Source organism: Thamnophis elegans, chromosome 3 (genome assembly GCF_009769535.1).
Source record: "Thamnophis elegans isolate rThaEle1 chromosome 3, rThaEle1.pri, whole genome shotgun sequence".
Lineage (NCBI taxonomy): Eukaryota > Metazoa > Chordata > Lepidosauria > Squamata > Colubridae > Thamnophis > Thamnophis elegans.
In genome coordinates this window covers 131024900-131037466 of record NC_045543.1, presented here as the reverse complement: position 1 = coordinate 131037466, position 12567 = coordinate 131024900, and the positions used below count along the sequence as shown (strand labels likewise).

The following is a 12567-nucleotide window of genomic DNA, read 5'->3' as shown; positions in this document are numbered from 1 at the left end:
CTGCCTTTACAGTATCCAAAAACCAAACGTCTCAAGACAGATCTTAGTACCGATGTACAGGCACATCCTACAGATGGGGTGAACGAAGATGCCACCAACGATACCCGAAGGTACGATGACTAATTTCAGAACCTCGCGAGGTTGCCTTATCAGGAAAGGCCGTTTTGATGAAGGGGGCGAAGCGAAAAACGGCTGAAGAAGATAAACCAACCGCACCACGCGAGCCGCCCTCCCTCCTGCAGCGCGTCTCTAGCGCCGCTGAGCGGGCCTCCTTCTCACCACCCACGTGGGGGCCAGGGGCGGGCGGGGCTTGTTAACAAACGTCACTTCCGCTTTTCCAGTAGCGTTGGGACTACTGAGAGGTCGGGAGCCGTTAGAAAGACCGGAGTGGAAGGATCCGAGTGGAATGTGAGTGCGCGCTTCCCTTTAATTCCCTCCCTCCCCCCTCCCACCTCCGCGCCGGCTTTCTATCAGGGAGGCGGGAATGGAGTGCGGGCTGCCTCGCGCAGCGGAGTTTTCGAAGCCGCCATGTTGCCTTCAAAGGAGTTCCTCAAAAAAGGCCGGGGGAAAAGAAGGGGGTTGTTTGGTATAGAGAAGGTGTGGTGGGGAACCAGCGGATCCCCGGCCGGACCCGCCTTTCCCCCGTTTCTGGCTCGAAACTGCCATGTTGGGCAATGAGGAAGGGGGGGGGGCGCAGCGAAGGCATTCGAAGGGAGGGAGAAAATGGCGGCTGGGATCCGCCCCCTCCGGGCCGGTCTGAGGGGGGATTCCCCCAGGCGGGGTGCTGGCGGGCTTTTTCCGCCCTCGCCTCCGCTCCTGTGGTGCCTCCGCTCTCCCTCGCCTGCTCTCGTGCTTACATCGCCCTCCTATGTGTGGGCCTCCCAAGGGGGCAGAGGCTGGGTCCGGTTGTCATAGAAGGAACCCATTTGGCTTCTGTTCCGTCGTTTGATACTGGACCCTTTCCCTCCTTCGCACAACTTCCAAACCCTTCTGTGCCTTTTAGAATTAGAATTCTTTATTAGCCAAGTGTGATTAGACCCACAGGAATTTGTCTCCGGTGCATAAGCTCTCAGTGTACATACAACAATAGTGATAGATTATGATAAGGTAAAGGTAAAGGTTCCCCTCCCACATATGTGCTAGTCGTTCCCGACTCTAGGGGGCGGTGCTCATCTCCATTTCAAAGCCAAAGAGCCAGCATCGTCTGAAGATGTCACTGTGGTCATGTGGCTGGCATGACTAAAAGCATAGAAAGCTGTTATCTTTCCACCAAAGGTGGTTCCTATTTTTCTACTTGCATTTTTACATGCTTTCGAACTGCTAGGTTGGCAGACGTTGGGACAGATAACGGGAGCTCACTCTTCCGCAGCACTAGGGATTCGAATTGCCAACCTTTCTGATTGAGAAGCTCAGAGTCTTAGCCACTGAGCCACTATTATGATCACAGCCATTGTAAAAATACATCCATCATAAAACATTCGATTCAATACTTAGGGATAGTCATGGACACTAAATAAGCAATCCTAAATAAATCATCAACATAAATTATACAAGGATGCTAAGGCCATTCTGTCCGTTTATGGGGTCTGTTTCTCAAAAGTGTGATTCGAGGAGGCTTTTGGGCGTACCTCAAGCCAGCTCTGAGATCTACAAAAATAAAATAATTTGCCAGCCTACATTGGAATATAATGCAGTATCCAAAACCCATCAAACATTTGTGAGAAATGACAGCAAATGCATCAATTTTAATTTTTGATATGGTAAATATCAAGTATAACCTGTACAAACTGTCCTGGGTCCTCCATAGTTTTTTAAAATGGGGTCGTGAGGTTAAAAAGAAAGTTTTAAGAAAGAATAAGTGAGAGTAACCCACTGAACTATTGTCTTTGTGGCCTCAGTCTCATCTCCAATTATTTACTTCTTTATACGCTGTTCCATCTCATTTGGCTCAGGCCTTGCGTGACAGTTTTAAGGATTGGTTTTAAGGATTGGCAGGATTGGCCTAAGTGTTTATAACTTCCGTTGACTGCGTATTAACTGTACATGTCTGCTAATATTTGGGGAAAAGGAGGAAGAGTAAAGAGGAAATAAAATGAAATTCTTGAGATGAAAATGTTAATGGAAGGGTTTTTAAGTACTTGTGCCAAGTAATGAGTACCCTTGCATTAATGAATTAATACATTTTTATAAGAAAAAACATGTGTTTAACACATCAGAAAGTACATTAAAACTCTGAATGGGACGAGTATACCTTCATTATTGTCTGTGTTTTACATTTCAGTGCTGCAGGCCACTTCACAACTCAAGCATAATTATACTTCTATAACTGCTATTTTATGGTTTTGCTATTATGTCCCAGAGTATTTACTTGGCACTTTGGTTTGCATTCCTGTTTTAATGACAGGTAATATATTGCAGGGATGTACAGCAGAATCATTTTCACTTTCTGTACAATTAAAAGAAAGCATGAGAACAATAATTCTTGCAATTACAAGTTTTTTGTCTGTTATTCTTTTTCATTCTGCATACACAGTTCTTTAACTTTCTCCATGAATCTGTTCCTGTATTCTAAATATATAAAAATGCTTTTCTCCTATCATATGTCTATAACATTTTCACCCTGAAATTTTGATGTCTTAGTCTTTTCTTCTGTTGCATATTTCTTTTCTCATAAAAAACAAATGTGATTATTATGCAGTGTTAGGCTTTAAAATTCAAAGTCCATATTAAGACAAAATCTTTTATCAGATTACTGAAGTTAAATATTGTGCTCTTTAGAATTTCTCAGAATTCTTCAGGCAAGAACACTAAAGAGGGAAAAAAAGTCGTAATTATCCATGATAGTGTGAAATATAAACAATTATATTTAAATATAATACAATCAGTATTCTATAAAGGACATTTTTTCTTAAAGCAAATAGTATTTTTCTATAGAGCTCTGTTAAGGGAAATTACTGTATTTTTCGGAGTATAAGACACACCAAGATTTTGAAGCGGCAAATTAAAAAAAAAGTTTTTGCACTCTGCAGACTTCCCAAAAATGGACTTTGTTCGTGAAAACAGGCCCGTTTTTTAAATAAAAAAGGGCATGCATACCCTTTAGGAGGCTTACAGAGTGCTCCTGGGGGCTTGGGGGGGCAAAAATGAGCAGAACCCCGCCCATTTTTTGCTCATTTTTGCCCTCCCCAGCCCCCAGGAGCACTCTGGAAGCATCCTAAAGGCTATTCACGGCCATTTTGGTGGTGGTGGTGGGGTTTGGGAGGCCAAAAATGCTGTATTCAGTGTATAAGGTGCACCCCGATTTTCACCCTCTTTTTTTGAGGGAAAAAGGTGTGTCTTATACTCCGAAAAATACAGTATATCCCAAGCAAAGTGGAGAGTATTAAAACTTGCCTATGGTTCCTTCCTAGCACACTCTTTTTTATTTTTAACCTTGCACTTGAAGCCCACCTCCTGCACTCTACCTGTTCTGTCAATCTGGATACCCTGTTTATATATTTATGTTCATAACCTTTTGATCTATTTTTTTTTCTTTTCTCCACATTGTTTCATTCTTTACTATAAAGGTGGGGTATGGAGGAAAGAAGGAACTGTAGGTATTACTTAAGAAATGGAAAACCTGTGCTTTTTTTTGAACCTTGTTCATACAACCTCAATGCTAAAATAAGCTGGTATCCTAATCCTTAAATATTATTGTGGGATTTACTAGATATTACAGGTAGTCCTTGACTTAGAACTATAATGGAGCCTTCTCATTACTTGCATAATTTTTGACGTTTGTAAAGTGAACCATGATGTGACCCGACATGTTTTTATGACTCTTTTTTGTGATTATTGTTAAGTGAATGCTATAGTTGTTAAGCGAACTCATTGTTTGCTATGGGCTGTTTTTGTTGAAAACCCAGCATAAATGCCAGTTTTCAGCAAAATCAATATAAATTGTGGTTACAGTATGCTGCAAATGGCTGTACATGGAGGCTGGTTTTCAAGTGCCAGAAATATGATCATATAACTGCAATACACACACCATTGGAACTTTGAAACTGGGTTGTAAGTCCCTTTTGTGTGGTCTGTCATAACTTCACTAAGCCACCAATTGTAAGTTGAAGACTTCCTATATAATCCATCTTTCATTTTAGTGTTTAAGATGCCATAAATAGCTCCTTGCTATTTTTCTTCTAGAAAAACAGCCCAATGAGGCAGGTGGGATAAAGAGTCAGCCAGTGGGCTTCTGTGAATGGATTGGTGTGGAACCTCAGTTCCTAGTTTAATATGTTAACCATTGCATCCTACTTCCTTTGTTGATTTGATGGAACTTGAATGCTTGATTATCACGGTGGTGGAAGGAATGGCTTGATAATGCATGCTTGCATATTTGTTAGTCCCATTTTGTTGGAAACATGCTAATTTTTCACTGCATTTTTTCTTCCTAGAATGCCTAAATCAAAGGAACTTGTGTCTTCAAGCTCATCTGGCAGTGATTCAGATGCTGATACAGCGGTGATTATTTTATATAAAACACTTTTTGAATTATCTTTCTAATTATAAACATAACTCAAAGAACCAAGGCTTTGGATTGATGTTTAAAAGCTACAAATGAAGTGAACCATATAAATATTATTTTGGCAAAAAAATACTTCAGTTAACCTGTACTTTTTATTAAAATATAAATTAAAATGATTTGCTGTTATGTAATAAATATTTGCTGATATTTACACGTGCTATTTTTTGTGGTTTAAGTTGAAAGTGTCATTCTTGAAATCACATTTATAATCTTTTTTTGTCTGTATCTTATTCAAAATTATTGAGTCTATTGATCCAGTTTAAAATAAAATTCTAAAATATTCTTGCTGAATGGATATGGAGAACTGTAACCTAATTCAAAGAACTGTTGCAGTTCAAAGGGTTTTTTAAAGCAAGCCTGGAACAAGAGAGGGATGGATTTCTGCCTTTGCTAAGTATTTTGCCTTTTTATGACAAATATTCTGATTGCTAAGCTAAATAGACTGTATAATGAGATACTAATATTCTGTCTTCTTTTAAATTTCAGCATGCAAATCATCTGCTGTCAGTAAGTAATTAAATTTATATTCTGTTTCATTGTCTCCTGTAGAAAGAGGTTAATTGACCTTCTCCCCATTTATAACTATTCTGCAGATAAAAACCTTCCACTTCCAAATTTATGCTCAGGCCTATTTTCTCTAGATATAATAAATGTGATTATAATTGGAACATAGTGCCCTTTGCTTTTCAAATTCTTATTTAAATATTTTCCCATAGATAAACTGTAGCCTTTATTTTGTAAGATCACTTCTGGCAGATAGTAGCCTTATAAGTTGGGACTCCTTTTGTAAAAAGAAATGAAACCAACTGGAGGATTTGGCCCACGTTGTTTCTTCTCTTGTAACTGAAGAGCAATAAACCAAAATTCAGTTCAATTGTAACATATCTGTAGCTTAACTACAGATTGTAAAATATAATTTAAAATTAATTCCAACCAGTTTATCTTGCTGTCCTATTTAGCAGATTAGATTTATTTTAAGCCTCAATTCTAGGTCATGCTGTAGAAATGGAAATAATGTATAGCCTTGCTGTAACATTGAGTAAAAGCAGAGAGGTTTAATATTCAGGTTTGGAATCCCCTCTCTCCATTCTCATATAATTGTGGGGAAAAGATCTAGTTGTGTGAACTGAAACTAATACTTCTCCAGTAAGTCCTTCTTTTTTTATTATTAAATGCCAAGGAAAAAAGGAAAAAACAGACAGCCCCAGAAAAACCTGTAAAGAAACAGAAGACTGGTGAAAGTTCCAGAGGTGCAGCCTCCTCTGTGCAAAGTAGCAACAGAGATGAGAATATGTTTCAGGTAACTGCTGATTTGTTGATTGGAATCTGGGTTAGCATGATGTGTACTTTGTAATTCCCCTGTTTGGAGGAACGCATCAATTCCTTGCTTTCTGGACTTGGTAACATGTTACTCCTAAGGTGCCCATAAGCTCAATTAATGTTCCACTTACATATATACCCAGTAACTTTTTAAAAAGTGCAGGAAATGGCTAGAAATAGTAAGCCAAAGAAAATAAGTGTGAAATAGGAAAATGCAGTTAAATTTAGTTTATTGCAACATGCTTCTTTATCCTTGGTTCTGCCACATCTTTATATCCTGCTTTGTTGATTCAATTTAGCATATTTTGGACAGTGTGCCACAAGTAAACTAAAACCCAGTTTCATTTGCAGGATGCACAAAGCAAGAGAGGATTTCTATCCAGAAATTACTTTGCAAGCTAACATGTTCCTAATATTTGACCAACTAGAAGTTGCATGCACTCAAGATAATAGAATTTTCTCACATCTGGAATACGGTACTGCCCTCATTCCCTAGCATTAGTGTTGAAAGGGGGGGAAAGCTGTATATGGCCTAGAACCATGATGGTGAATCTATGGCACGTGTGCCACAGGTGGCATGTGGAGCCATTTGTCAGGGCACCCGAGGCTTGCCCTCTCAGCTGGCCAGCGCGCATGTGCGCGCTGACCACCTCAGTTTGGCCTTCTTTTGAGGCCATTTTTTGTCCTCCGAAGTGCGAAAAACCGGCCCTACTGGCAAACCGGAAATTTAGGGACAGACTTCCAGTTTGCTCGTAGGGCTGGTTTTAGACCTCCGGAGCCTTCAGGAGCCCTCAGGTGGCATCCCTGAAGGCTCCGGAGGACTAAAACCAGCCCTACGAGCAACCCAGAAGTCACTTCTGGGTTGCTCGTAGGGTTATTTTTTGCCCTCTGGAGCCTTCAGGTAAGCCTCCTGAGAGCTCCTGAACGCTCCAGAGGGCTCAAACCACCCCTATGCGCAAATTGGAAGTCCGTTCCTGAACTTCCGGTTTCCCTGTAGGGCCAGTTTTTCGTGGTCCGGAGGCTTCAGGGAAGCTCCTGAAGCCTCCCGAGTGCCTCCAGAGGGGGGAGGCAGGGAGGCTGTTTTTGCACTCCCCAGGCTTCTAGAAAGCCTGGGGAGGGTGAAAAAACCCCAAAAGCAGGGGAGGAGCACTGGTTGCACGAGCATGCACGCAGAGGGGCGGTAACGTGCATGTGTGGCACGCCCGTGCACGACCCCCCTGTGCTCCCCCCGCTTTTGGCACATGAGCCAAAAAAGGTTCGCCATCACTGGCCTAGAGGTTTAAGTTTTTGCAAAATTTGTTTCTCAACCGATTTTGCAAAGCGCACCATCTTTTGGCAGAGCTTAGGAATGATCAAAAGTTGTGTTGGCCTAGTTCAGGGGTTAGCAACCTTAAATATTCAAAGAGCCGCAAAGGTCCTAACCAGAAGCCCCCGCGTTCAATTCTGGAGCAGACCAGAAGTCCGGTTCTCCCACCATAGAGTCTCTTAGTGCAGCATCCTTTTTTTTTCTGCTGTCCTAACCAAAAGCCCTATTAATTCTGGAGCCGACCGGCGACAGGGAGTTGCAGCAGAGGGATGAAAGAGCTCCAGAGCTGTGAGTTGCCGACCCCTGACCTAGGTCTAGGAAGGAGTAGAGTTTTCTGTAAGAACAAGTGCTTTACAGTATTACATTTTAATGGTTACAATAGAAAATGGGAGAGATTTATCTGGTGTAAAAATGTTTATTCTTGAAAGAAGCAGGTTAAATAATCCTCTCCAGTTAAAAATTAGGCGCTACTGTGTGATTGCTCAAAGGGAAAACATACCGAACAATGATCTAGAATATAAGATTCTGAAATATTATTTCACTTGGTAAAAACACATACATTTAAATGAGTTATGCTAAACTTTGTATTTTTAGTTTTGGCTAAGTAGTTATTTATGGAACACAAATTAAAGTGTGGGTACTATTCTTAAATATTCGTTTGAGATCAAATTTAGAAAATAAGGTTTTATGATTAGCATATTATCTATCCTTTGGTTATATGTTAGTTCAGTTGAAACTTTGAACTCGCAGGGAGAGCTATACTCATGTTAATGCTCATGTTTTATGATATAATACCCTTACTGATTATTGTAAAAATTGTTAATTAATGTCCACCTGTATAATATGTCCAGTTAAAGTCAAGGTCAATTTACATTCTCATTGTAAAAAGAAAAAAGGGCTAAATCAACAGTGTAAAACTTGGTCAGGTTATTAAAATGATTCTCTCTCTAAAGGTTTTCCTCCTTTTTTATAGTAGTTGCTAATAAAGACAACTAACTTTTGTAGTAGTATGTTAATGTTATAGTTTCCTCCGTGAATGGTTTCAGGAGGTTTGTTCTGCAGCTGTTGCTTTCTGATCATTCATTTCTAAATTTTCATGTCGTGGTGGTGCCCTAAAATAAGTAAGCCTGTACTTAGTGGTTAAAAGATATGAAATTGAATGCCAATAATTGTGTGCCTTATTGACGGTAATGTTTCTAGAAATTATTTACATGCCCTCTTGTTTTTACTTTTCTCCCAGTTCGAAACTGGCTGTCTTTTTAGTTCCTGCTGACATGATAGATTGGCCAATTAATTTTAATCTTTAAATTCTCTCTGCTCCAGTTCTAAATCCCCTTGTTACTGTATTAGTTTTGGAATATTAACATTTGCTAAATATGTAGTTTCAAAAATAAAATTAAAAAAAATAAACATTTATATTTCTGAAAGGACTCATTGGTGTAATGCATTCTCTCTTGAGCAATTAAGGCAGCCTTTCCCCCATCTTTTTAAAAAACAAACATTTTTGAAAACATAATGCTTATGTTCTCCTACACTTTTTAGTAATAAGTCCTCCCAAGGAAACTCTGCTATTCTGAAAAATGCAGCCATAAAATTTCATTTTGAAATACAATTTTCTTAACATTTTCCCCCCTAAAATGCTAATTCTGTCTTTCTGCAATGCCAGTATATGTTCCTCTGAGATGTTTTATTGAGAATAAATATTTCTTCCAACCTCTGGAATGGCTAGGCAGTGTTTTTGACGCCAGATCCATATTGGATATGTTCATTTCCTCTTTCAAATATCAGGGAGATGTAACTGTTAATCCAGTGACATCCTGAAAGTGGGCGGAGTTGAAATTTTCAGCCACTTTGGAGGGGATATCAGTTTACAGGATGAATTTTTGTCCTTAGGTAAAAAATGAGAATTACACTGCCAAAAATATAGGAGCCACGGTTGTCTGGTCATATTTGTTTTAGAATATAAATTACAATTTTTGCTGAATGTTTAAAATATTAGCAGTGATTAAAGAAAGTACTTATATGTGCTTATTGAAGTAATGACTGGACTTTCTAATTTCCTGACAGATTGGTAAAATGAGATATGTCAATGTTCGGGACTTTAAAGGTAAAGTCCTAATTGATATTAGAGAATATTGGATGGACCAAGAAGGTGAAATGAAACCTGGCAGAAAAGGTAATTATCCACTTGCATATGCTGTTTCAACATTTAGATGTTATTTTATTTATTTGCAATATTAAGCCCATGTGCCCCAGACCTAAATACAAGGCATTCTAGTTAACTTGCAAGAGAAATTATTGAAAAAACTTGTACAGACTTCCAACAGGTATGTCTTTTAACAGTGCAGTACTGAGTACAGTGCAGGACAGTTGTATAATAGGAAGGAGTTTAGTTGGGATAAAAACTTTTTCTTAAATGCTAGGTTTTTTTTAACTTGCAAGTGTTTACACATAGAGTAACTTTCAGGTATGTGTTTTGTCTGTTGACTGAAGTAATGCTGCTGATTTTTCTACCTCATTCTATTGTTTTTATCTGGTTAGCCATTATGAAAGCCATCTATCAAAAAGCTGTATTTTGGCATGTGAATCTGTGCCTTGTGTGAAGGATTCGTATCAATCAGCTTATTTATAGGAAGTAGCCAAATGAATACATTTGGTGCTTCTGTTGCTCCCTTGAATAGTGTGTCTTTTCCTGAAGATTGTTTCAAAAATGTTTGTTTATGTTTGTAATGTTTATTAACATTTGTAGGCCGCCCTTTTCCCTGAGGGGACTCAGGGCGGCTCACATAAAATCAGGGAGGGGAAGTACAAACAGTGGACATAGATTTATTGGAAGGTTGTCATTTTTCTGATATTGCCAATTTTAGGGCCTTTTTCTGGCTTATCACACTTGTTCCAGAAATCAGAAGATGAATGTATTCTCCAAGTCTGTCCATCTGTCTTTAGCCATTACACAAGACTTGCGTTGTCAATGTGAGTTGAATTTCATTTTGAACTCATTTGGCAAGGTAATTCTAAACTTTAGCTCCATATTTGGAAAAAAGCCTATACTCTCGCATCACAGTTCTCAAGCTATAGGCTTGAACAAGGCACTTCATGTTTCTAGATATGCTATCCAAATGCAAAATATATGAAATTAGATGCCAATTATTATAAAGTGCTATTAATAGATTTACTTGTTAACTGTGTTTCCATAATTCCTATTTATGTTCTGCACTCTGTGCAGCTTTAATTGGAAGCATCAGAAGTTTTGTTTCAGAAAAGGTCAGAGTTTTGTGGGTAGTTACAACAGTCTGAGTTGATGCTTTCCTGATTTGACAGGAGGTCTAAGTTGCTTTATTAACCTAGCTTTGGATGATAACTGGCATAATTTCTGCATGAAGTAATAATTTCTGCATGAACTTACGTTGCTAAATCTATTACAGTTTAATTATATAATTGCTCTTACTTCCTGTGAAAGGCATGTCCAAACATTTTAAACAGGACTGGAAAATAATGTGAGTGATTTCTTGAAACAGTGTGTTCTGCAAAGTGTAATGTTACAAGACCTGCCTGCTTTTATAAATCAACTTGACTGTTTTCCAGCAACTTCTTTTTGACATCTTGTTTTTGACAACTCATGTGAACACTTGGTTTGATGAAAATCAGAGATAGGAATCAATACTTTTGAGTGTATTCATTATTTAAAGAAAGCTGTGGTACAGTGCCATGAGTTTTGCTTTTAGAAAATTCAGTGTTAAGGATGAAGGAGTATTCCTCAAGTTGTTTGTTACTGTTTCAACAGTAATTGTCCAGTTACACAATTGATTAATGCAAACGTTACCCATTTTGGGTAATTACCCAATAAGATCCGCAGTGGTTAGAATGCAGTCCTGCAGGCTACTTCTGCTGATCACCGGCTGCCAGCAGTTTGGCAGGTCAAATCTCACCAGGCTCAAGATTGACTCAGCCTTCCATCTTTCTGAGGTTGGTAAAATGAGGACCCAGATTGTTGGGGGCAATAGGCTGACTCTCTAAACCGCTTAGAGAGGACTGTAAAAGCACTATGAAGTGGTATATAAGTCTAAATGCTATTGATATTTTCTTCTTCTGGTAATTAATTTCTTCTATTGTCAGCTGAGGAGTTCAGTTATGCAAGGCACCTTAATATCTGATTCAGCTATCCCCAACTTGTCTTTCATATTATGCATGTTTAAATTTGAAATGTTCTTAACATAGAGCTATGGGTTGTCGGGAGATGATCCCTAGAAACAGTGGCAAATTCTGCAGTTGCAGAATTAACTATGGTTATATGACTGTGAAACTACTATTTTCCAATGATTTATTGGGTTTATTTCAGGCATCTCTCTAAATCCAGAACAGTGGAGCCAGCTGAAGGAACAGATTTCTGATATTGATGACGCAGTAAGGAAACTGTAAAGAAGAGCCATACAGAAACTCTACTCTTATAGGTTTAAGTAGTCTTTTTACATTAGCATTCATTTTTTCTAAACTTATTTGTTTTCCAAGCTATTGTATATTTGGATTGCAAACAATTTGTAAGATGGAATGCTTTTTTTATTGTGCATTAAAAGTGTATTCTGAGTGAAGTTACAAACGTGTATACTTTTATTAAATAGGTGTTATGTTCTCACATCATGATGTAAAATAAAACACATTTAATTAATACACTTGAGTAAGAGTATAGTTGTTGGCGCCCTTCTTGACTCAAAAAAACTAACATGAGAAAAGATCGCACTTGCTTTTGTGTCAGGCACGAACGTGAAGTTAAACTGACTTATTGCCTATGCAATAAAGGCCAGATCCTGAAGATGAAACTCAAATACTTTGGCCATCTAATGAGAAGGAAGGACTCACTGGAGAAGAGCCTAATGCTGGGAAAGATTGAGGGCAAATGAAGAAGGGGACGACAGAGAATGAGGTGGCTGAATGAGTCACCGAAGCAGTAGGCATGAGCTTAAATGGACTCCAGAGGATGGTAGAGGATAGGAAGGCCTGGAGGAACATTGTCCATGGGGTCGTGATGGGTCGGACACAACTTTGCAACTAATAACAATAATTGCTCACGCCTGTGCACAGGAATCTATTCAACTAATGGCTAGCACCATTTGGTTCTACTGTATCCTATAGTAAGAAAATCTATTTGTTACTTTGTTGTGATTTAGTTTCTGTTTCCCAAAGCATGTTTGGTTAATTGATTGTTCAGAATAATAGGGCAAATCCCAGAAAATGGGTTAATTCAGTAACCAGGTTTAGATGAACTGAGTAATCAAATTATAAAATGTGGTTTACTAACTGTAATATTATACTTGTCAATACACAAGCAAATCCCAGCAAATTACGCCTCAACTGTTTTCTGGCCTCTTACTGGCCAAAA

The 12567-nt window shown here is 38.8% G+C and overlaps 1 protein-coding gene across 2 annotated transcripts; it reads left to right on the top strand.

Moving 5' to 3' along the window:
- Positions 1–310: 310 nt before the first annotated feature.
- On the top strand, positions 311–11779 carry SUB1 (SUB1 regulator of transcription). Of its 2 annotated transcripts, none has more exons than XM_032213786.1 (6): positions 311–408; positions 4434–4500; positions 5051–5071; positions 5745–5864; positions 9258–9366; positions 11530–11779. In XM_032213786.1, the coding sequence occupies exons 2-6, from the start codon at positions 4435–4437 to the stop codon at positions 11607–11609; spliced, it is 396 nt and encodes a 131-aa protein (XP_032069677.1). In that variant the 5' UTR covers positions 311–408; position 4434; the 3' UTR covers positions 11610–11779. The 2 variants fall into 2 exon arrangements, with proteins under 2 accessions (XP_032069677.1, XP_032069676.1); XM_032213785.1 differs by having other exon boundaries at positions 5739–5864.
- Positions 11780–12567: the final 788 nt, after the last annotated feature.

Bases quoted from the DNA above. Each gene is read 5' to 3' on its own strand.
- SUB1 (XM_032213785.1), top strand. From the start codon at position 4,435: ATGCCTAAATCAAAGGAACTTGTGTCTTCAAGCTCATCTGGCAGTGAT. The intron at 4,501-5,050 runs GTGATTATTTTA...TTTAAATTTCAG, and splicing joins ATTCAGATGCTGATACAGCG to CATGCAAATCATCTGCTGTC. The intron at 5,865-9,257 runs GTAACTGCTGAT...ATTTCCTGACAG, and splicing joins GAGATGAGAATATGTTTCAG to ATTGGTAAAATGAGATATGT.